This window comes from Spermophilus citellus (assembly GCF_964194105.1).
Source record: "Spermophilus citellus genome assembly, contig: SCAFFOLD_304, whole genome shotgun sequence".
NCBI lineage: Eukaryota > Metazoa > Chordata > Mammalia > Rodentia > Sciuridae > Spermophilus > Spermophilus citellus.
The window spans coordinates 18,815-45,000 of NW_027672931.1; the positions used below are offsets into that span (position 1 = coordinate 18,815).

Consider the following 26,186-nt stretch of genomic DNA (forward strand, 5'->3'; position numbering starts at 1 on the left):
TTACTGCTGAGGACACTGGGTCTCCGGAGTGGATTTGGAGGACACGTATACAATAGGATGTGATTTCTTACAAGGTTCTTTTTCCAATTTGCTTGCAGGTTCTTTCCCTTCATTAACGTCTGTTTGAAGCATTGACTCAGCGGCTAACCTACAGGCATTAAAGCATCCACTCTGAATTCAAATGTAGTTAAGGAAAAAAATAGAGAAAAACAAACCCGTAATATATTGAGCCTCTAAGGAGGAATGGTGCTATTTTTTTTTAATAAGAAAAAAATTAGTTGACTCCAGTACCATTAAAATACTAAATGACTCTTGAAAGGAATTATTCTTATCAATACTTAATTTTTTAATGTCTAGTAAATATGTTAAGGTTGATAAAAAAAGGCCTGTTAAGGCCTAGATTAAAGAATTAAATCTGATGAGATATCTATCATGATAAGTACACATAACACAAAAATTGAAATGCTGGAGCAGTATTTTAAAGATAACATGACACACAAAGGCCCATGCAAAAGATGAAAACACCATGGGATCCTGGCTGCACAGATGTCTGTCTCAGACAATGAAAACACACTCAAACTGAGTTTCAACTAGGAGAATAGTTAAAGAAAAGTATAAACAGTGGGGAGATAATAGGCCTGCGAACACTTTAAAGAACAGCATCAATTAAATTTATAAAGCATGCAACAGTGAAGTTTCCAATAAAAGCCACTTTTGTTATAAAATCATCTTTAGATTGTGTATCTAAGTTAAGCATGCAAGACACAAGGTTGGAAATGTCTGCAGTGAGCAGATGGACTCACACACACGCAAAAAAAAAAAAATCAAGTGTTTTGTGGTATTTTATTTGTTTTTGTTTAACTAGCAAGGCAAATAGTTTTCAATATGCAATTTGAGTCAAACAATTTAATTAAATACATTGAAGCAATATTTTTTTCAAGCACAAAAGGGCAGAAGAAGAAATGAAGGCAACATAGCTGGCAAGATATGCACTGATCGGTTCTGGAAATCCACCTCTGGAAGACCATACAGGCCACACCCACACCCACACCGTGAGCCACGCAAACCCGCACTGGCCATATGCACACTCCCACAGTGAGCAACACACACACATGCATGGCCTGCAGAACTCACCTCAGAACAGTTAGCGCTATGGGTACTGTCAGGTAGCATCCAATTGTCATTTCCTCAAGAATATCAAGCTCTTATTTTATGTGACTTACAATGTTGTAAGTCACATAAAATAAGAGCTTGATATTAACTCAAGGAAGGAAATAATTAATTAGTCTTCCTTACAATAACAACAGCAGCTAGAGTTTTATCATTGTTGAGTACATTTAGTAGCACTGAAAATTTAAAGAAAAATCAGATAAAACATACAAGGAAGTTCTTTTACATACGATGGACTGTTTTACTTTTTCGATCAAATGCACACAGAAAATGCCTGACTCTGTTCCCTTCTTTCTAAGAACAAAGTAGCCCTAGTAGCACCTTAAAAACCTCACTTCATTGGAGACAACCCAAGCTGGCTACTTTCACAGAAACAAGTTTGAATTTTACATGTCTAAAAGTATTTATTTTTAATATACCCGCCATTGCATTACACAACCTTCATCTTGATTTCCCCTCCATTTCCCTCACTCACTTCTGTTTATCCTACCTAGATCCTGCTGTGCATGCCCAGAACTCCAGCTGCAGCCAGTTACATCCTCTTCCCTCTGTTCACTTGCTCTTACCTTCTCACTTCTATTCCTTTTAAAGGACAAGGCCCTTCAGCTGGTCCTTCAGATACACATATCTGACACTTTCTCTTTTAAGTCACAAATTCAATTATGCAGAAATTGGAGGCTTTGATGTTTTAGAAAAAATAGAAACAAATTACCTTGGATATTTAAAAATGTCAAAATAATTAAAAGTAATGTCTGACAGACTGGTATAAACATCATCAAAAGCCATAGAAAACTTCACCTACATTTTCTTAACTAAACTGTCTTCAGACTACTGGAAAACCTTTGAGAAGGTAAGTTGATTGTTCCTTCATGGCTACTCCTTTACCAGGAGAAAAGTAATAGCACATTTATTCAAACCAACAAGAGATGTGTGGCTTTCTAATGACTCCCTTCTTCAGGAGTCCTTTCCCCTTGCAATCATTTTTGTCTTTCTCAAAGTTTTAGAGAAGTTGAAGGCGGGCAGATGAAACTGGGGGATTAGACTGCATGCAATATTGAGAAGACAGATAAAGAGACAAAGAGCATAGCTCATGCATCGAGAAGGGAGAGAAAGGGAGGGCTGCTGGCTGCCTTGAAAAGAGGACACTGACCTGAGAGAGCCGGGCGTGTTCTCACTTCTTTCACTTAAGGCTTGAGCAAGCTTCACACATTTCTTCTCCTTCTTTGGCTGCACATCCACTGGCAGATTTTTGTGAGGAGAAAGAGGGGCAGTGGGAGTGTTTGCAGACACTGACTTTTCTAACTGTAAGTCACCTTCTGAAGGATTAGGACAGGACTGTGTCTCCTTGTGAGGTGGGAATCTAGAAGTTCCTTCCCCGGCAGCACCGCTGGCACATTCGTCTTCAGCAGGGGTCACATCCAGAGGTAGCACCTCCAGCCTATTTTTGAGTATAGGAACTTCTATTTTCTCTGAGAATGAAAACAATTAGAAAAATCCAGTCAATAAACAAAAGACAGACCAAGGGAGAGCAGTTATACATAAAGTCTTTTCCTTTTTTCTATTCTTTCAAAATCCACTCATCACCTCACTGAAATCTATTTCTTTTTCTTTCTTTTTCATAGACTGCATTAATTAAAGCTTTTATAGGTTATTTTGACCATAAATTTTTCCTTGGGAACTCAATACAGGAATTCTAGGAATGAATAAAATGTTCTCTTGTGGTATTTTGATAAAAAATTCTAAGGGGAGATGGTTCCTAAGGGAGACCTTGGTGCCATGGAGATAAAGATGCAGTGGCAAACAGGGAGTTTAGGATCAAGTCTGGCACTTAGCAGCTGGATGACCTTAGGAAAGTATTTAATCATCCTATATTTTAAGGTTTCTAAATCTGCAAAATGCGGATTAAAAATACTTACTTTGCTTTGTCTGTTACAAGGATTAAATGAAAAGAACAGGTCAAACTCTAAATATTGGATATCCCTTGCTGCTTCTTTGAAACCCAGATCATCTGGATTTACTAACCATCCTCCTGTCCCTTTGCTGTCTTCAGTTCAGCACACTACCCCTGAAATTCCTAATGGGTAATTTTTACTCACAGGAGCTTACTAGGATCAGGGAAGAGAAAAAGGACAAAAGAAAGAAAAGTCTTTTAAAACAATATAAAAAACTTCTCATTGTTTACATTTCCCCCACTACTGACCACAATGAACAGAGTTCAGCCTGTCAACAGGGTGGGGGCAGAAACCCGTTGAGAATCCTTAACCTAAAACATGTTGACAATGCCTTTTGGGGAGGGGAGGGAGTTAGGACCATCACATTCATGGACTTCTTTACATTTGGCCTTTTATTTTAAAATTTATACATAGTAAAGTTCATTTTTTGTAGTATACAAGAGGCAGAGGGTGTATTCGGCTATTTTTTCTCGGTGATGTGACTTGCTCTAATAACTGTCCAAACATTTTTCCTTAAAGGCTAGAACTGTAAGAGAAGAGGTTGGGTAGAAATCTCCAGTGATAAATCCCCTACAGAACGACCAAGCTAAATAACTATATGCCACAAAAATACATTCACAAGAACTTAGAAAACCAGAACAGGTAAGTTAGACTGTGAAGCCCACAAGGGGAAAGGTTCCCTGTTACTGCAACCCCTTGTTCCCAAGTTTTCATGGTACCACCTGCAGAAAGCCCCCAGAACTCAGTGTGTACACTGAAAAAAGTAAGCAAGAAATAGATATTTGACTTCCTCACCATCAGAGTCCCTCTGTGGGAGTCTCACTGCATGGGCTCACAGCAAGCACTGAAAATACTCTGTGGGGTGCTCCTGAGACCAGCTAGAAGGAAGGAGATGTAGGGCTCGAACTAGCACACAGAACTTGGCACTGACCCTCCATCCCTGCCAGAGGAGACATGCTAGCAGACAGAATGTTTAGAAATGTTTACTGCTGGAGGCAGGGTTCATAGATCCTCTGGACTCAAGAGCCTGACTGGCTCTCCCACATGCCTTGAGTGTACTCCATGAATCTCCCATGGGTCCATCCAGGTTGGAAACTGCACCAGCAGCAGAGTTGTCAAAAAACCTACATCTAACCTGAGCTCAGGGTGCCCTCTAATGCTGAAATGGAATACCATAGGCAGTCTGCTAAAAATGTCTAAACAAGCCTACTGGAGTAAAATAGTCACAAATAAGTCCAGACCGGGGGAAAAAAAAAAAGGAAGAGATACCTAATTCATCAATGCAGAGACAAAGATATATGTTACAAGTACTAAGAAGAGCCAAGGAAAGATGTCCTTATCAAATGGACAAAACATATTGCCAAAGATAAACCCAAAAGACATTCATATGCATGATTTGGCAGACAAAGAATTTAAAATATCTGGTTTAAAAAAAAAACCTCAAGAAACTTCAAGAAAACAGAGGACTAATTAAGAAAATTTTATAAGGAGACATTTAACAGATTGAAATAATTTTTAAAAATCAAATTCTGGAGCTGATAAATAAATGAAATAAAAAAGCCACTGGTGGGCATTAATAGCAGAACTGATCAAGAAGAGGAAAGAATTGGTGAGCTTGATAACAGGCTATTTGAAAACAGAGGAGAAAAAAGAATGAGAAGGAATGAAGAAAATTCATGAGATCTCTGGGACACCATTAAAACAGCAAATCTATGTCATTGGTGTCCAAGAGGATCTAGAGAATGACAAAAGGTTAGAATTAAGTTTATTCAAAAATAGAAAAGTTTCCAAATCTAAGATACAAACACCCAATTACAGGATAATCAAAGGTTGCCAATCAGATTCAACCGAAATAACTCTCAAAGGTCAAAGACAAAGAGGACTATGAAAGCAGCAAGAGGAAAGAAAGAAGCAAGTGACACAGAAGGGAATTCCAATATGACTGGTGGACTTCTCAGTAAAAACCCAAAGGACATAAGGGAATAAGATGATATCCAAACTGCTGAAGGAAAAACATCTGCCAACCAAGAATAATGTACCCACCAAAGCTTCTTCAGAAGTAAAGGGAAGACAGACCTTCCCAGACAAAACCTGAATGCACTCATGGCAACAGACCTATCTTACAAGAAAGGCTGAAGGGAGTTCTTCAAATGCAAAAGAGAAAAAAAAAGATGAGAATGTCTAATATGAAAACATCTGAAGGTATAAAAACCCACAGGTAAAAGTGAGCATTCAGATAAATCCAAAATAACACGGGAACTAGGGGATGTAAACCATTTATATCCTTAGTAAGAAGCCTAAAGGACAAAACTAATACAAATACAGTAATCTGCTAAGGGATATGTAATATAAAAATATGTAAATTTTAACATCAAAAACTCAAAATATGGGAGAGAAATGGAGTTGAAGAGTAGAAGGCTTTTTTCTTTTTTGCTTTTGAAATTAAGTTGTTGCAGCTCAAAATAACCTGTTGTAATTATAAGATGTTCTGTGAAAGCCTCATGGTAATCACAGAGCAAAAACCTTAAATAGATACACTGAAAATAAAAACCATGGGATCAAAACATGCTGATAGGAAAAAAAAATCACTTAACAAAGGAAGACAGGAAGATAAGAACAAAGATGTACAAAACAACCAGAAAACAAGTAATTACATGACAGTACCCAAATCTGACTCTGCTGCCTACAAGACACTCACTTGTAAGGAATATAGACAGAGAGTGAACAAATGGAAAAAGATATTCCATTCAAATGGAAACCAAAAGAGAGTAGGAGTGGTTATACTTAAATAAAATATGCTTCAAGTCAAAAACTGAGGAGACAAGGCCATTACAAAACAACAACAAAAAAAGAGTATACAACAATTGTAAATATATGTCTAAATACATAAAGCAAGCATTATTAAATGTAGATCGATAGGCAGCAATTTTTTTGCAGTGATAAGGTACTTTAACAGCCCACTTCTAGCAATGGAAGAGCATCTAGCCAGAAACCCAGCAGAGAAACATCAGATTTAAACTGTACTCTAGACCAAATGGAGCTAACAGAAGTTACAGACCTTTCCATGCACCAGCTGCAGCACATTCCTCTCAACTGCACATGAAATGTTCTCAAGGGTATCATGTCAGGCCACAAAAGAGAATATCAGAAACTGTACAAAGATGTAAAAATTAAACATACTTAGAAGCAACCAATAAGTCAATGAGGAAATTTAAAAGATAAATTTAAATATTTCTTTTCACAAGTAAAAATGAAAATATACCAAAACTTTATGCATTCAGCAAAAACAGTTCTAAGAAGGAAGTTTATAGCAATAAACTCCTACTTCAAAAAAAGAAGGAAGAGAACAGCTTAGTGGTGGAGTGCTTGCCTAGCACGTGAGATGCACTGGGTTCAATCCTCAGCCCTGCATATAAACAAAATAAAGGTTCAAAAACAATTTAATTTTTTTTAAAAAGAAGGAAGATCTCAATGTCTCATCTCAATAAACTAGAAAAAAATAAGAAAAAAAAATAAGACCAAAATTAGTAGAAGGAAGAAATGGTAAGGATCAGACCACAAATAACCAAAATAGAGGAAAAAAAGAAAATAAAAGATAAATGAAGAATTGGTTTTTGAAAAGATAAACAAAATGAATAAATCTTTAGCCAGACAAAAAAACAACAACAACAACAACAACAACAACAACAAAACTCAAATAAATTTTAAAAAATCAGAGGTGAAAAAGGAAACATAAACTGACCCCACAGAAACAAAGAATTTTAAGAACTAGTAAATACAAACAAATTGGAAAACCTGAAAAAAAAATTCTGGAGAGCAGAAGGCAACAGCATATCAAAATAATTAAATACCACGATCAGATGGAATTCACCCTAGGATCTAAGAATGGCTTAAAACACAAATCAACAAGCTGATATAGCACATTTCAGACAAAAGGGCAAACACCATACGATCATTTCAATAGAAAAAAAAATTGACAAAACTTAACATCCTTTTTTGATAAAAACTCTGAATAAATTAGGCATAGAAGGAACACATCTCAGTATATTAAAGGCCATAGATGATAAACCCACAGACATCATACTCAACAGGGTCAAAATCAAAGTGTTTCCTTTAGGATCTGGAACAAGACAAGGATGCCACCAGCATTCACTGTTATGACTCAACACAGAACTTGAAGTCCTAGCCAGAGAAATTAGATAAAAGGAAGAAATAATAGGCAGCCGAATTGTAAAGGAAACCGTCCCTGTTTTCAGATAATACAATCTTTTACAGAAAATTCTGAATACTCTACTTAAAAACTATTAGAACTAATAAATACAGTAGGGATATAAGATACTAAAGCCAATATATAAAAGTCAGTAGTGTTTCCATTCAACAATAGCAAATTATCTGAAAAAGAAATAAGGAAAGTATTCCCATTTATAAAAGCTATGGTTTAAAAAAAAAGTGAAATAAAATACCTAGGAAAAAATTTAATCAAGGAGATTAATGAGCTCTACAGTGAAAACCATAAAACACTGGTGAAAACTGAAAAGACAGAAAAACATGGCAAGATATCTCATATTCATGAACTAGAAGAATTAATATTGTTAAAATATTCTGCTGAGGGCCATTGCCAAGTAGGAATGACGCATCAAAATTTCCTTGCTAGTGTACCCCATGTTAAATGGATTTCGCTGTTGACATTGCATGTAAGGTGACCTTGCTCAAGGACCAAGGTGGATCTGGGTTTAGAGCTGATCCGGTTTGAGGAAGTATCCCGGTCCTTGGGTTTAGGGCATTCCCGGTTTAAGACAGGGTTTTTAGGGAAGTTGGAGGTTGAAGATTATTGCTGTCAGGATTAGGGTGTTCCTGCTGCTTGTTCCCGTTGAGTTGTCGTGAGATTCAAATGGGATATTGGAAAAAAGCCTCATGGAGTAGGTGAATTGGGCGGAGGAGAACTGGGATTGCCCCAGAACGTGTGTAGAGGCCGGTGTGAGTTCGGGAATAAAGAATTGCTGTTTGAATCGACAAAGCTGTGAGTGGCTTGTGATCTTGTGCCCAGCCAAGACTGTGGCAATATTCATTCTACCCAAAGCAATCTACAAATTTAATGCAATCCTCATCAAAATTCCATAATTTTCTTTACAGAAAAAGAAAAAAAAAATCCTAACCTGTCTTAAACAATAAAATTTCAAATAGTCAAAGAGCAGAAAGAACAAAACTAGAACAATCCTAGTACCTGACTTCAAAATATACTACAGTGCTAAACTGACCAAAATAGCATGGTACGGGCACAAAAACAGTGAAGAGAGCAATGGAGCTCAGAACACATACTGGGGAAAGGACAGTCCTTTAATAAATGGAGCTGAGAAAACTGGATTTCCACATGTAGAACCATGAATATTCATTGTTTCTTCATTGAGAACATTCTCAACTTCTACAAAATCAACCTTTTTAAAATTTCACAGATGAATAGGATCGTGTAGTGTTTGTCTTTTTGTGCCAGACTTCTCTCTTATCATATACAAAAATCAACTAAAAACTATAAAATTACTTGAAGAAAACATAGGGAAATGCTACATGACCTCGGTCTGGGCAAAGGTTTTTTAGACAATCCCTCAAAAGCAGGAGAAACAAAAGCAAAAATAAGCAAACCGGATAATATCAAACTAAAAAATTTCTATAGCAAAGAAAACAATCAACAAAGTGAAGAAAAACTACAGAATAGAAGAAATTGCTTGCAAATTATACAGCTGACAAAGCATTACTATGTAGTATCTATAAGGAACTAAAAGAACTCAATAGCAAAAACCCTTCATATAATCTGATTTTAAAAATGGGCAAAAGACCTGAACAGACATTTTTCTAAAGAATACAGAGGTTTACGAAAAAATTCTCAACACCACTAAATCACTAAACATCAGGAAAAATGCAAATTAAACCACAATGAGAAACTATTTCACCCAAGTTAGAATAACTATTATCCAAAAGAAAAAAAAAGAAATTCTGGTGAGGATATGGAGAAAGGAGAACTCTCATACTGTGACTGGGTCTATAAATTAGTAGTCATTATGGAAAATAGTATGGAAGTTTCTCAAAAATTAAAAAATAGAATTAACATGTGACCCAGCAATCCCAATACTAAGTAGGTGTGTGTGTGTGTGTGTGTGTGTGTGTGTGTGTGTGTGTGTGTGTGTTTCCAGATATCTGAACTCCCATAAATGGAGAAAGAAAATGTGATATGTATAAGTAATGGAATACTATGCATTCATAAAAAAGGTATGAAATCCTGTCATTTGTGACAACTTGAATGAACTAAGGATCTTGTGTTAAATGAAATAAGTCAGGCACAAAAAGGCAAACACTACACATTCCTATTCATCTGTGGAATCCAAACCAGGTTGATTTGGTAGAAGTTGAGTGTTCTCAATGAAGAATGAATATTAAAGGTGATCACATGCTAATTACCTTCATTTAATCATTACACAATGTATATATAAATAGAAACATAATAAATGTCCAATTATTATGTGTCAATAAAAAAATATAGAATTCCCAATATTTAGTTGGAACATGGTCCCTAAGAATCAAGATTGAATTTTCTCAATCTTGCCTTGCTGTGACAGCAAGGCCACATAAATCAACTCTGCTCAATGGGATGGTGGCAGACAAACACAAAAGGAGTCTGAATCCTGCAATGCCTCCTCAGACTTTCATCGGCGGAAGAATAATCACAAGCACTTAAACCTAAACTGTGTTTAGATCTTCTATAAATAATCTGAATTAGCATAACTTCCAACATTAGCTGCTTATTTAACTTTTCGGTATGACAATATGCTACGATTTTAAGTGGATAAGCCTCAAGTGTCAGTATGATAAAGCCTAGACATCCAAAAAAGCCACATATCACATTCATGCATACCTAGTTCCCTTTGAATTTTTCAGCTGTAAATTTCCCTTATTAACTACAGATTGATAACCACAAAATTGGTTTGTAATGAGATTTGCTAAAAGCTATAGTTTGAAAAAAATGTTGATACACTTTCTGAGCTACTTAGGACTTAAAAGACAAAAACATAGGAAACTTGCATACCTTCAGGTTCATACTTCAGCTTTAATTCATCTAGCTTAGCTCTCAGTTTCATATTTTCACTTTCTGCAAGCTGAAGGCATCTTTCATTTGCAAAAAGTTTTCGCTCGATATCCAGGGCCTGCTGGCTCTCAAACAATGCTTTCCTCCGCTGTATGGACAATTCACTTTTGCTGCTTTCATTTTCTTTGCTACAGTAACAGAAAAGAAGAACCAAGGAATGTTAATATATAATTTTGTGAATAACTTAGTGGGATGAATCTTTAATTTAATTTTATATTTGAACACTTGGTTAAAAATATATTTCTTTGGGATTTCTAGTAACAAAGAAACAACAAATAATTAAAGTTTAACAATAGCATCCCCCGCTGCCAAAATTCATGAATTATTCCAAGGTGATTCATGCATAAATTCCCTTTAAGTTATGAGATACTTATTCTTGAAAAATTTGGATTATAAGAATATTTTCTACATGAAAGTCCTTTTTACTTACCAATCTAAAAAGCTAAACACAAATTATTTACTGAAAGTATTCTTCAGTAATTAGTAATTATTAAATCTTGCATAAAACTCATGTATTACACAGACATGTTATTGACTTTCTTTTCTGTGGAAATTTCTTTTGGCAATTTGAACTTAAAAATTTGTTATTATATGAATACCATCTATTAAAATAAATAAAAAGTCTTTATCTTCCATCTGCCAACCCAGACACCTACTTTAAGTTCTCAAGCTTTAGCTGAAGTAAATCTGTATAATAGGTGTTATCTTCCAGAGCACCAGAGTTGCCTGAAGGTTTTGAATCCATACTTTCATATAAATTCTAAAGAAAGCAAAAATTCTTATTACTTACATAACAAATTAGGTTACTGTATGCTTATTAACAGTGGCAGCAGCCACATGTTAATCTCTCATCCTTTGACAAATACTCTTCAAAGATCCACCCACTTACCTGAGTGCAGTAGGTACAAGAACCACCAGTCCTTCTTCAGGTAAGAAAAGTGGCTCAAGGTACTACTGGCAAGTAAATCAAGAGCTAGATTGTGAATCCAGATGTAACTCACACTCGTATCTCTGACTCCAACTATACCTGTCTTTCAGATTTCACTCTTCTGGCTTTTAGAATGAGAGAAGCAAATGCTTTTTGGGTTGAATTCTGGTATGACAAAGCTATACAATGGAAAAATATGAAAAAGAGAGGAGATTCCTGAGGTTATTTTTGGTATCCACGCTTTAAATATTCTGATTCACTCTTTGAATATTTTCTTTACTGGAAAAATAAAGCAGATGTTTAAAAACTTGCAAAGAATTTCAGAGATTGCACATTTAAAAATCCTCCTAATTTAAGGTCACAATTTTCAAAGTATAGCACAAAGCCCCAGGGATAGACTACATATACCTGCCAAGTGACACACTGCAAATTTAGCTAAAATTATAATACTTTTAATAGTTTTTAGAAGAAACAGAGATAAAGTCATATAAACAAATTTTTCTTCAAAAATGTCAAAATAAAGAAAGAGAAACTGTTCCAGATTAAGGAAGACTGAAGAGACTTCATGGTAAAACATGCAACCTTGGATTAGGTCCTAGAATTGAAAACACTAGATTTTTTTTTCTTTTAAAATTTGCTTAGGGTATGTTTTCATCAGCTTTTTTTTTTGTCTCTGTGACCAAAAGATCTAACAAGAACAATGTAAGGAGAAGTTTACTTTGGGTTCATGGTTTCAGGTCTCAATGCACAGATGGCCAACTCTATTGCTCTGGGCCCAAGGTGAGGTAGAATATCACAGTGAAAGGGTGTGGGGGAGGAAAGTAGCTTAGAAAATGGTAATCAGGAAGCAGAGAGAGAGAGAGCTCTCTGCTCACCAGGGACAAAATTCCAGTCACTCCTCTAGTCACACTCTACCTGCCTAAAGTTACTACTCAGTTAATCCATAAGTGGATCAATCCACGGATCAGGTTAAAGCTCTCATAATCCAAACATTTCTCCTCTAAAAATTCTTGCACTAACACAAGAGCTTTTGAAGGACATCTCATATCTAAACCATAACAGGGTATCAATGGTAACTGGCAAAATGTAAAAAGTAGCTTGGTTAATAGCATAGTTCAATGCATATCAATGTTAATTTGTAATTTTGACCATTTGCTTATATCTCCAATAACATCATGGTGCTTAGGGGTAAAAGGACATCTGGTTTGGAACTCACTCTCAAAGTTTAAGAAAAAACATATAAAAACAGAAAAAGTTATAAATCAAGCGTACAAATAAGAAATAGGGAGCTCTGAGTCAAAGGCATGTAGGAGTACTTTCACTTTCCTGGAAGATTGCACTAATTGCAAAATAAAATAAATTTATTAGAATTTATTAAAGACATCCATAAATTCCAGTGGATATACAATGTTGAATTGACAAAGTTCTAAAAATAATGGAACAGATAGCACTAAAAAATAATTACTGATGACATTCAGGCAAGAAATCTCACTGACATAACACTGAGCAGAAGACAGAATCAAGGGTATATATATTACATGATTCAATTTATATGAAGTTCAACAGAATGTTCACATGATGTTGACACAAAGTTAGGAGGTGGGAGCACTTCATTTAAATGGGGCTTTTCTGGAGTGCTAGGAATATTTTATGTAATCTGATAGTAATTGTAAGAATATACATATACATATATAAATATGTGTGTGTGTGTGTATATATATATAAACATATATATGTTAAAACTCACTGAGTTGTACACTAAAGATATAGGTACTTACAAACAATAACCTGATAATAACAACACAAATAGAATAGATTGGTTTGTCTTTGCTTTAGTAAAAGAAGCATGGTCAATAATACTGAAAAGCAGAGACAAGAAAAAAATAATTTAAAGATTGGCTCAATATGTACTGAAACTGAAAGTCAATTATACGATGAGAAACCTATTTAAACTGAAAATTTAAGATATTCAAATAAAAATCCAGCCACATCTTTTCAAGATATTATACGTACCTTAAATTTCTCCAGATTTCTAATTTCACCTAAAAGATGTTTTATTTCACCGTTCTTCTGCTCTAACATGGAAAACAACCGTTCCTGCTGCTCAAATTCAGTTTGAGATCCTTTAATCTGTAGCAATGTAGCAATCTGTAACTAGAATCCCCCCACCACAACAAAATTGAGATATTCTGATAAGCATATTTCTGGAACAATTTGTATTTTGTACTAATACTATTTAGAACTTGTTTTGAAAACTAATTAGTTATTTCTAGTCTAATAATTGGAAAATATACATCAATTAGTTTTGTTGTAGACATAACTTTGGAGTACTTCTACTTTTTAATGATATCTGAAGTCTTTAATATAGTTTTACCTAGTTTGTGATACAAAATTGAACAGCATGACTGTGGTCCAGAGGGTGTCATTTAACTGGTAAGTAAGCCTGGACAAATGTGGCCTGCTATTCACCACCAAAATTCTCCATTAGCTTTACTTAAGTAGGGGAAATTGTTAAGCAGCTCAGTCACAAACATGATATTCACAATGATAAGAATAGGAAGTACCATATGAGTATTTTTCTACACTTTAACCCCAAGACAGTTCTGAGAGGCAAGTTCTATCACCTCTACTTTGTAAATGAGGTATGCCTTTTAGATGCTCTCAGAATATATGTCCCAGGTAACCACAACTAGCAAATGACAACTATGCTTCAATCCAGTCCATCTAATTCCAAGTTCAATCAGTGACCTTTCCCATTTCTCTGGTAAAACTGACATCTTGAAAAAAAAATCTAAACTTTCTTCCAAACACCACCTTAGGAACATCAGGCAGAACAGACCATACATTGGAATTCTAAGGACTGCTATAATCTTGGAATCTTTCTAATTGCCATAAGGTTTTCTGTTACTTCTTATTTGTGTGCAGCAACAACCAACAAAACCCTTAAAATTAAAGGGGTTAATTACATGCTTTGAGGAGCTGCAAGAAAAGGGAACCCTGAATAGTTCAAATTTCCATCTAAAATAAGCCTTCATGAGAAGTGAGAAATGGCAAAAGCTAGTCTCATTTGATGCGGGAACCCAGAAAGACTCGGAATAAGTGAGAAACAAACACTTTTAAATTCCTTTTCCCTATTCTATAAAGATTTAAACCTCCCTGGCAAGGTTAGAGAATGATCATTAAAATAAACAATTAGTAGTTGTTAAACACACTAATGTTTTTCCAAGATTAACTTTTTGAAAACATAAAAGTATCTTATGATCTACCTGGAATTTCTAATTTTTAAAAAGATCATGCAGTTCTAGAAAAAAATATAAAAGTATACCCCTTGAAGGAAAAGATGGATTTTGTGATATATTTATCTATATAATGCTAATATGAAGTAGATTTAACAAACATTTAAGAGCGGTAATTCCACACCTTCATTCTTTGCATCTGTTCTCTATTAAATGCATTTTGCTTCTTTAGTGACTGATACTTGACTTTCATACCGATAAGCTGGCGTTCCATTGCCGCCCTTCGATCTTCTACCTGGAAAACATTGATATGTTTAATTGTTCTTGTACTAAATGAAATAATAGTTTACCCAATTCAATTATTAGAATACTTGTAAGTACCTCTGCAAACAAAGAGTTGCCCTTACTATTGGGATCCAAGGCTTGCTGGAGGGCCTGGCCCAATTGCACCTGCAGATCTTGATTTGCTACACGAGCTTTCTAAATTCAAAAGAAAACAATTTAGCTAATAGAGATTAAATTAGCATGAAAACAATTTAAAAACTGGAAACAATACAACTGTAATCATAATACCTCTAAGGCATTATAGTATGAAACTGCTTCTTTCTCCCGCTCTTCTTTTTCTTCTTTAAGTCGATCTACCTGGCGCATTAAGTTAGTACTAAGACGTTCTAGTTGTTCCTGTCTGTACTGTAGTTCATTTACTTCTTCCTTGAGAGCATTCTATTCAACAGAAATCGAAAGACAAAATTCTCTTGAAAATGCTTTCATTTAGCAGCTGCTCAGCTAACTTATCTGTAGTGGTTCACATTCAAATTAAAACTACAAAAAACTGTCAAAGTTGTCAGATACCTATTAAAATTTTAAAAATTACTTAATTTTTCAGCAGGGAACCAAACAAAAGGCTCTAGAGACTGCTCTTTCTGACTGTGAATTCAGGGCTTTAATTTTTAATGACTCATAGTCTGAAGTGAAATCTATGTTCACACAAATTTCAACTTCCACTGTACTAACATTTTATATTATGACACAAACTAGGATCAGAAAATGTCTACATCCTTTCAGAGCTTTCATTAATGTAAAGGTACTGTCTGCCTTATTTAATCAGGTCACCTAATACTATTTTTTAAAATAAAGTAATTCACCTAAACTACATAAAACATTTTTTGGATAGTTAGATCAAAGTAGGTCAAAAAAACATTTCTTCCTCCACACTAGCTCATTAGAATTATTATAAAAACACATAAAATGTATGCAAAAGAAAAATTTAAAAATCTAAGAAAACACAGGCCATAAAAATTACCTTCACACTTTCCATTTCTGTCAGCTCGACCTGAAGAGCCAGCATCTCTGAAGACATGCTTTCGTGGACTTGCTCAGACATCATCCGTATTTCCTCCGATTTATGAGACAGGAGTTCCTTCTGGTGGTCTACTTTGTGCTTTAGCTTCTTTTCACTAAGCCTAGCTTCATCTAACTCTCCTTTCAGTTTTTCTATCTAAAGTATAAAAAAAAATCACAATTTTATAAATCAAAAGGTATTTTCTTTCTGTAAAATATCACTGAATGATCCAAACTTGTACAAGAGACTAGTAGAGCTTCCAAGGACACTCCAATAGTGACCCACCTTGTTTTATAAACAGTCCATTCTAGCCATCCAAGTGGTTTGGATGCATTAAAGCTACCAGAAGCACTGTGTAGCTGTGTAAATGATGCTGTGACCAGCCATGCAGAAGCAGAAGCCTGATTGGAAGGCTACCACAACAGTCTAGGGGAGAGGGGATGGTGGGGACTAGAGCCACAGTAGCCTACATCAAGGTTCTGTTGGCCAAATCCCCACAACAGGCTGATGAATTCAACATGAGAAGTAAGAGAAAGATACTGGGGGGGGGGGCCAAACCTTTGGCAAAAGTGATTTAAGAACATCAGTAAGACTGAAAATTTTGTATTGATATACTCTTTGCTCTACCACCTAAGCCATCTCTACAGTTGGTCCTTAATTCAGGCCCCCAAAAAATATCCCCTATACTGCTACATTTGTTTATGTAATGAAAGCTACAGGAAAAAAAAACCCACCAGGAGAAATGAAAATGCATCATTACCAGTCGTTACTGTCTAAAACCAGATTAGTTCCAGACAAGCTAGACTATTTGTCAGTAATGTGCAGGATGACTATGTATTTCACAAAAGCATTATTTGTTTGTTTTACCGTCTATTAGGAAAAAATAAACCAACTCAAATATGTGATTTCATTACTAAAAATAGAAAAACACTTAGAGCTAGATCAATAAAGAATTAAGGCAGCAGTATAGCTTGTACTGACATGGAAAAAAATCTTAGAAGATGTTACATAAAAAAAATCTAAAAATTGAAAGAGACTTCTGAGAAGACAATAAAAAGTCAAGCAAGTTTTGAAAGGGTTTTGAAAGAAAGGGTTTGTAAAAGTCTGGATTCCACACGAAGAAGAGCCATGGTGAAGTTCTGGATTCCTAAGTAGCAATCTGAAGGCTGGATGGGTGGGGGTGCTAGAAAGGAATGGGCATTCATGAACAGCTGTTGTCTATTTCGTGTTTATGTATGAAGTGGAGCTAGTATGTAATGTGTCAGATTATGTACACACTCAGTGACACAGAATTTGGTGTGAGGAAGACTTGCTTCAATTCACAACTGACAATTTCTAGCTCTCACCTTGTCCAATTTGCTTGATCTACCTAAACACTGGTTTTCTCATCAGAAATATGGAGATAACAATAGGATTTCCCTTAAAAATATATTTTGAGAACTGGATCATGTTTTTCCTCAAAAAATAAATTATAAGGTATCAATACTAATATATAGTAATTTATAAGGAACTACTGATTTGTTCTACAGAATTACAAAGCACACCACTAGCTGCAGTAAAGGCTAAGGGACCACTCTTTCTGAAAGGAGACTGCTTGACTATGACCAAGGATGCCTCGGTAGTTACTAAATAAATGGATCATAAAAAAATTGCTGCTATCAAAATTGGAAAATTGTATGTAATTAGAAGGCTATATTGATACAAGTCTCACTTTTATAAGTCATTTTATAAGTTTTTGTTTCTCAGTGTTTCTACTCTCAACATTAAAATGACAGAAAACTGATCTATGCTATTTTCACAGTGGTACTTGAGAAAAATCTTTATCACCTTACATTAACAGATGGTTGCATCAACATGGGGTATTTTTGCTCTGAAAACATACATATATTCAAACCTTGTTTTTTAGTTCATTCACTTCCTGTCCATGGCTTCTGCTTAGCTGCTCTTCTAATTGTTCTAGCTGCATTTTTTGTTGTTGCTTAATAGCTTCACATTCACAGCTCAAACTTTCTAACATGCGACTCTTGAGCTCAATTTCTCTCTGAATAGTATATTTTTCTTGTTCATAATTCTGAAAATAGATTCAATTACAATTTAATTACATAAAAAATCACTTAAAGCTATTACATATAATCAGTTCTCACCTTCAACTGGCTTATTCCTGTTTCATACATTTGCTGCTTTCTGAGGTACAACCACATGTTAAATCTGGAATAACTTTGTAGCTCATCAGTTTTAGTGAATCCCTAAGGTATATTCTGAAAGTACAGTAATGTCAAAAACACTCAGGCTGAAGTTAGTACAGGCATCAACTCTAGAAAAGATGCAAGGTTACCACTTTCCAATCTGGGGCTCTGATGCCCTAGTAACCCGCAATGCAAAACGTAACTGGGGAGGCATTCTCTGGATTCCAAAATCTGAATAAAACTTTGTATGATGAGTACCATCAGGCTACGTTAAAATGTCCCTGATTTTGGCTGCATTATCAACTGTCACAGCAGCATGTCTTATCTCATGCTGACCCAAAACTAGGCATTTGTTTGACGATTAGGAAAATAAGCTACTTATTATTTCGTACAGTTTGATAGCACAACCTTCAAATCCATCTGAGAGAGAACATGAAAAAGTAAAGGGACTTTTGGTAACAAAAGACCAGAAACAAGGTCTTAGGCATTCAACCTTCCATCTATTCCACACATACTTACTAAGAACCCAGCAAATATGCCAGGTAACAGAGAAACTCAGATAAATATAAAAAATGATGCCTGACTTCAAGGAGGATCAATGTCTAAAGGAACAATAAACACACAATTCAGCAATTACATTAAGTCACAGTAACTGGTAAGTGCTAGCTCAGAATACACTTCCTGAAGGAAGTAATGTCTATATTGGTTTTTAAAGTATTAGGACACATGCTTGCATACTACGTTCTGATGCAGAGAACATCATAAAGTGAATAACTGTTTAACTAGTCAGATCATTCAGGTGTCTGAGCTCCACACACAATCAGATATCATTTGCATTTTATATGCAGGGGATGTTCCAAGACCCTGGGTGGATAGCTGAAACCACAAGTTGAACCAAACTCCATATATACATATGTACACACATCTTGATGAGTTTTAATTTTAAATTAGGCAAGTTAGAGATTGGTAACATAACTAATAACAATTATAATAATATTCTGCAATAAAAGTATGTGAATATGATCTCTCTCAAAATATCTCATTGTACTATGCCTAGGTGAGGAGAGGAAATGAGGTGGAGCAGGTGGGATAAAGTAGGATGGCACCGGATTTCCTCACACTATTCAGAATGGCATGCAATTTAAAATTTATTATTTACTTATGGCACTTTCTATGTAATATTTTTAGACTACAGTTTCCAGAGGTAAGAAAAGTGAAACTAGAAATAAGGAGGGGGCCTACTGTATGGTAAAGTCCATGATAGAGATATGGTAATTGCTTCACTACCCTGTAGAAGGCATTGACAGAGAAGTATTAGTTCAAACTCCTTCATGAAGCTTTAAAGTATAAGATAAAATGAAACTAGAAAAAGGACCTAAAACAAGTAACATTATTTCTCCAAAAGCACTTCCACTTTTGATAAGTTATTTCTCCAAATAATTATATATATCATGGTTTTATTTTCTATTAGATTTTTAATTCTTTGCTTTGCTTTATAATTAGGTATTGAGCTTGTAGTCAAGAACAGTACCACATGGAAAAACAAGAGCTGTCATTAGTAACTTTTACCTGTTATATTTATAATTTTCAATTTTAGTTTATACCACTGAGGATTTACTAAATTAAACTGATTTATTCATTTTTTCAATAAATATTTGTGTGCAAAGCACTAGAGAATATAGCAATGAACAAGACAAAATTCTTAAGGACCTTGCAATCCTGGAGATAATTAGTACTGCAAAGAATTAAGAGTGAGTGATGCTACCAGGTGCAGTGGTGCACACCTGTAATCCTGGCGGCTCAGGAGGGAGGCAGGAGGATCACAAGTTCAAAGCCAGCCTCAGCAAAGGCAAGGTGCCAAGCAACTCAGTGAGACCCTGTCTCTAAATAAAATACAAAACAGGGTTAGGGGTGTGGCTTAAGTGCCCCTGAGTGCAATCCCTGGTAACTATACCCCCTGAACTCCCTCCACAAAAGAGTGAGTGATGCCGACTTTAGTTAGGGCTGGTCTCTATGAGTGACATTTAACTGAAATCTGAAGATTGAGGATTCAATCTATGAAGAGCGGGTGAGGAACAACTAAGCAGGAGGAAAGAGCTCATATAAACCCATAAGGCAAGTCTAGGATAGCCTGAACAAGGAAAAGCAGTTTCCTATGTTTGCAAAAGTCCAGCAGAAGTCAAATCACATAGGGATGTATAAACCCTCAGACTGTCTTTTGTAAATACAATTGAAAGCCTTATGCAGATTGAGAAAGGAGATGACATGATCTCTTGTGCTTTTCCATGAGAAAGAATGATTCTATGTTGAGAAAGAATGATCTGAATGGCAATGATGGAGCAGGCAATCTGGTTAGAAGGCTGGGAGAAAGAAGACAGTGGCCTAGACAGATGTTTTATAAATCATGTCCCTAAGAATTTGTGGACTAAATGTGAGACTTCTAGATTTTTGGGTCAAGCAACTGAATGTCATTCAATTTACTAAATAAATAAGCTAAAGACAGAGAATGTTTGATTAATAGACAGGGAATTAAATATTCTGTTTATATCAAGATTGAGATACTCTTAAGTGGGTAATTGAATACATTAATTAAGAGTTCAAGGGAGGACTATTGCTCCTCCCTTGAACTCTTAATTAATTGTTAATTAAACAGTTTAGGTTGCTTAACTACTATGGGGGCATTTAGATGATATTCAAAGCTCCAAAATAAGTGAGGTCACCTATGTAGAGTGTGGACAAACAAAACTTAGTGATAAATATGGTAGGTAAATTGTTGTAGAAAGAGTAAACATAATTGAAACTCAGAACACACTGCTTTGGAAAGAATATCAGGAATTCATTAACTTATTCACCTTTAATGAAAATGGCACAGATAAGAAATTAGATCTTCAGAAAATAAAATAATTATTGCTAGACAAAATAAACCTTCAATAGCTAAGCACACCCTCATAAACAGAGGAATCCACAGTCTTACCTCAGTCATGGTCATCATTTCATTACGACATTTATCTAATTGATTTTGCAATTCACTTTGGCTCTCCAATAGTTGTAAACCATACTGTGCAGCTTTTAGTCGCTCTTTTTCAACCTCTTTCAGCTTGCTTCGAAGATCTGCAATATCTGCCTCCATGTTCTTTTCCTGTTTTTAGACTATTATAAATAGAAGAAATATAATTTTTGAGCTTAAACAAAAAAAAAAAACCCTACAATAAAACCAATAATAAAGGAATCATGTATCCCCAGTGCTACTATCATATAAAAACATAATATTAAGATTCTACTCCTGAATTGTAAGGAGTCAAATTTGCATTCTTGTTCTAAGAGCAAAAATTGTTCTGATAATTTTTTTACTTGAGTTGAGACCAAACCAAAAAGAACAGAAAAAAAAAAACACTCAATTGTGTTCCTAAGAAACTCAACATTAGGAAACTATTCAATTGTTATATGTTAAATGTTCGTAATTACTAAGGTAGAATTAGTCTCATAATTGTGTTACTGTCAAAATAATCAAAGTAAAAAGAGAGCAATGACAGAAACCAAGAAACTTTATGGTATGCATGCATGACTGCTACTTAAGAGTATAAAAAGACAGTTTTAAATCAGACTCACAAGATAAAGAATATCCTGTCTTATTTTTTATAGTAGTACTACTTTGCTGAATGTATTTGTTTCATTGGAATCAGATTCACAGTATTTTTCTAATTACTCTTAACAGAGTATGTAAAATAGAATCTATGTTCAGAGCAATTTCCAGGCTAAGCCTTACAACTTTATACATAGGATAACTGTACTTTAACTTAACCTCATTTATTGTCCCTTCCTCTTTGGCCCTAGTCCCTTTAAGCCAAACTGAAACTGGACTTTGCTTTTATAGAGCATCAGATGATTCCCTATGTCTTAAGTTTATAGAATCATGCATTTAACAAACATTTACTGAATGCCCCATTAGCTAGGCTTCATTCTGGGCACTTCAGATCATTATGGCGTAAAACTGGCAAAGTTATTCATTAAACTTACATTCCAAGAGGGGAAAATAATAAGTAACAGCGTAATAATTAAATACATTAGAAAATAGAATTGGAAGAAAAAAAAGCTCAAAAGAGATAGGTGGTGTAAATAGGAGGCAAAAGATGGGAAATAGGTATGCATCATTGTGTGGAAGAATGTTCCAGGCAGATGGGAAACCCTAATATGGAAAAAGAGTCCAAGATATGAACTACAATTTAGGTCACAGATAATAAAGGAGCCGGCAGATCAGTCCATTATAAAGAGTTTGGCTTCTAGCGTGTGTGAAATGGGAAGTCACTTCAAAGTCTGAAGTAGACAATTTGGTAAAATTTAAAAGAATCATCTCACTGCTGTGTTGAATAGTTAGGATGGAACAAAACTGGAAGCAGAGAGACCATCTGAGATAATGCCTCATGCTAGGTGGTGGCATAGTAGGTGAGAAATGCCCAGATTCTGCCTATATTTTAAAGGTAAAGCCAACATGATTTTCTTATATATGGAATATAGCAAAATAAAAAAATGCCTTTAAAAAGTAAAAATACCTTCAAGGCTCTGCCCTGAGCAACCAGCAGAATGGAGTTGCCCTCATTTGAGATATTGATATACAGTTTTTTTGGGGCCAGGGGGACCAGGATTTCAAGTTTTGCATGAAAAATGTCAAGCAGGCAGCTGAATGAATACATGTGTAGGAGAGGGGTGTAGGCTAGAGATATAAATTTGGAAGTTATCAGCACAAGTCCTTCAGATTGAGTATCAACAGAGGATGAACATAACAAAGAGGAGAGGACGAAGGACTGAACCCTACTAGAAGGTGAGGAAAAAGATGTAAAGTATATTCAGGAGTTAACAGTGAGGTAAGGAGGAAATCAAGAGCATGTGCTGTCTTAGAAGCCAATAAACAAAGTGTATTAAGGAGGTAGGAGAGATCATACCAAACGCTGCTGCTAAGTCAAATTGGCCACTGGATTTTGAATTTATGGAGGTCACTGGTGACCCCAAGAGAATTTTGGTGGGAAGATGGGGTAAAAGCCCACTTGAAATGAGTATGATAGAGAATGGTAGGAGATGAAAAAGTGACAGAAAATACAGTTTTGCTTCAAAAAGCAAATAGAATAGTAGCTGGAATGGAAGTAGAGACAAATTTACTTACTATTTTAAAGATAAAAAACAATATGTGTGTATACCCTAGGATAAATTCAGGACAGAAGATGACATAGGAGATACTGGAGAACTGGCAGAGTGATGTCCTTGACTAGACGATGAGGTCTAATGTACTGAGAATGTAGCATGGATATCTTCTCTAAAATGAAAACAAAGCATACAATATAGATGCTGATTAACTAGGGAGATATACTAGGGAGTATATTGAAGTAAACCTAGTTGTTTTTTTGTTCATTTATGTTTTGGTAGCAGGGTATTGGGGATTGAACCCAGGGCCTGCCTGGCCCATGCTAGGCAAGTGCTATACCACTGAGCTACATCCCCAACCCTAGTGTGACCTTTTAAACGCCTCACTTATCACTGAATTAGAAAACAAAGTTCTTAACTGAGAATCAGTAGGTAGGAGATATAGGGTTTTATAATAGGGTAAAATAGATACCATAAACTAACCAGTGCAGACTACTTTAAAATGCAAGACCTTTTCAAAACCTATATACAGTGAAGCTAGCCAGCTAACTGTTGCTTTATTAACAATAACTTATATTTGTTGGGGATTTACCACCTGCTAAAAGAAGTGCTTCAAATACATCATCTCATTTAATGCTCTTCATGAGCCCGTTAAGCCATTATTATTATCTCCATCTATCAAAATAAAAATGAGGTTAACCTCAAGGCCTCCCATTAAGGAATACACAAGGAAGCCAAAACATTAGTTCTCATTCATTCAAAAAAATTGCTGGAATTTTATTATATGTCAGACAATGCACTTAGTGTTGAGGATAAAATAATGATCCAAACACTAGAAAATATTTTGTCTTCTTGAATTTTACAGTCCATTAGTAGAAAGGCATCAAATCAAATAACTAAACTATAATGTTACAAGTGTGATAAGTGCAAAATGGAGAGCTGTAACTAAGGTGGTATCTAAGCCTATAACAAGAGGGAACTGTTCCCTGATTACGTGACTTTTCAGCTGAGCTCTAATGAGTGAAAAAAGAATTAATCTATCAACCTGCAAAGAGTTAACCTATCCTTTAGCCATGGACGAACTAAAACTAATATGTGCCATACATTTTGCTTGGTACTCTATGTACATTTTCTTAGCAATGTTCTCAAAGATCTCATAGGGTAGAAGAACTTACATTTTAAACATGCAATCTTAATGTGGCACAGAAAGGTTAAGTAACTTGCTCAGGGTTATCAGTCACTCAGGAGCTAAATGAGATGGGAACCAGAGTCCATTTCCAAAGCCTGGTGCTCACATTTCTGTCTGGCCTCTCAAAACAGCATACAAGCCATGCGCAGTGGCTCACGCCTATAATCCCAGTGACTCGGGAGGCTGAGTCAGGAGGATCCCAAGTTCAAAGCCAGCCTTAGCAAAGGCGAGTCCCTAAGCAACTCAGTGAGATCCTATTTCTAAATAAAATACGAAACAGGGCTGAGGATGTGGCTCAGTGGTTGACAGCCCCAGAGTTCTATCTCCGGTACACCGCTCCACCCGCCCCCCCAAAAAACAGCATACAAAAAACATTGGAACACAGGAAGCTCTAGAAGTCAAAGCTGCCTAGGCCCTTCCACCTCCATCCCTTACTGGTGGCACGAATTCGGGCAAGTAACTTAACGCCTTGTTTCATCATCTTCAATACAAGGAGGGTAATAACCATCTTACAGGCTTATTGAGAACATTAAACATGATAATGGATGGAATACAAATAGGGCAGGGAGACACGCATGATTTGAAAGTTTCAAGCAACATTTTAAAAAAGTAAACAAAGGACAAAATTCATCTTGACGTTTTACTTGACCCAATGCATCCAAAATATCATTTCAACTCGTAATCATAATAATTGCCAGAGATACAGCTCTTGTGGGATACTACCTTTCAAATCCAGTGTATAATTTACATTTAATTCGGGTTGCCACAGTGGCTAGGGGGCCATCGTACTGGACAACGCACCTCCAGGGGCCATCAGTCTGAGGCCCCCCGGCAGCCGCCTGGCCTTCCATATTTATCCAGAGTTCCCCAGAGAAGCGAGAACGTCCAACGGAAGACTGGGGCCCGACTGGAAGCCAGCTTATAAGAATTTAGGGTTCCGGGCCAAAGCCTCCGCCAAGACCCAGGCCCCAGGCTTCCTCAAGCCCTGCTCCCCGCCGCCTACGCTCCTCTCCACTCTCACTAGTCTTTACCTCTGTCATCCTCACTCCTTCCCCCAGCTGCTGGCAAGAGCTGAGAGGTCCGGGTGTCCAGATCCGTGATGCTAAGCTCAGCCTGCCAGAGAGTTGCCCTCCCATTCATTTACCTAGTAGTCCTGTAAGCGCCAGGGCTTTTTGAACACAGTTCCCGCGAGAACTCTCACTTCTCACGAAACGTTCCTCTAACAGCGCGAGAAAAGCCAACGCCGAGGAGCGTTCGGCAGAAGCGCCCCGCAACGACTGCGCAGGTGCCAGTGGCGAGCCCTGGACTGGCGCAGGCGCGGACCTGGCCTCTTGGCGTGTCAGTTTTACCTCAGGTGGTTTTCCAGGATTTCCTCTAGGTGTCTGCTTAAAATTGCTATGTTTGTGGGGCTTGTGGTTTTATGACAGGGCCTTCTGGAGGGACAGTGTCGGTTGGCGGGGATGGGTGGGACTGACCTTGGGGGCCGTTGTCAGCGTTGTCCACCCACCAACGGACTGCGCGCGTGCCCTCGGAGGACCTTCCCGCAGAATCTCTTGTGGTTCTAGGACCCGGAGTCTGGGTGGCGACGTGGGTCCACGGTTACCATGTGGCTTTGTGCCCCACCTTGTAGCGCCTTGGCGCCAAGTTGCACACGGCAAACAGCCCAATAAGGTGCACACCATACCTGTCACCTTCAGAGGAAAGCCAAGCCCCAGGAAGAAAAAATGGCTGCCTTAAGTGACAGAATCTCAGTATGAACTAATGCAGTCCGATTCCAGAATCCAGGCTCTTGAGAGCATGCGTGTTTAAATAATCTTATTTTGTTAACCTAGTGTCTATACGTTATTTAAAAATTTAAGCATTCATAAAGAATGGCGTCCAACATTTAGCGAACACTGCTGAGTCCTAG

The 26,186-nt window shown here is 36.4% G+C and overlaps 1 protein-coding gene across 1 annotated transcript; it reads right to left on the minus strand.

The window, feature by feature from the left end:
- Positions 1-25,535, minus strand: LOC308640347 (protein Spindly-like; the record flags this gene model as incomplete). The annotated part of the gene is made up of 12 exons (XM_081312288.1): positions 25,422-25,535; positions 20,927-21,102; positions 17,661-17,837; positions 15,728-15,922; positions 14,998-15,147; positions 14,806-14,904; positions 14,609-14,719; positions 13,202-13,342; positions 10,917-11,020; positions 10,201-10,388; positions 2,321-2,639; positions 1-148 (listed from the first exon to the last, which is right to left on the minus strand). Exons 2-12 carry the CDS (start codon positions 21,080-21,082, stop codon positions 1-3), a joined length of 1,788 nt encoding a protein of 595 aa, XP_081168414.1. The 5' UTR covers positions 21,083-21,102; positions 25,422-25,535.
- Between the last annotated feature and the right edge of the window lie 651 nt (positions 25,536-26,186).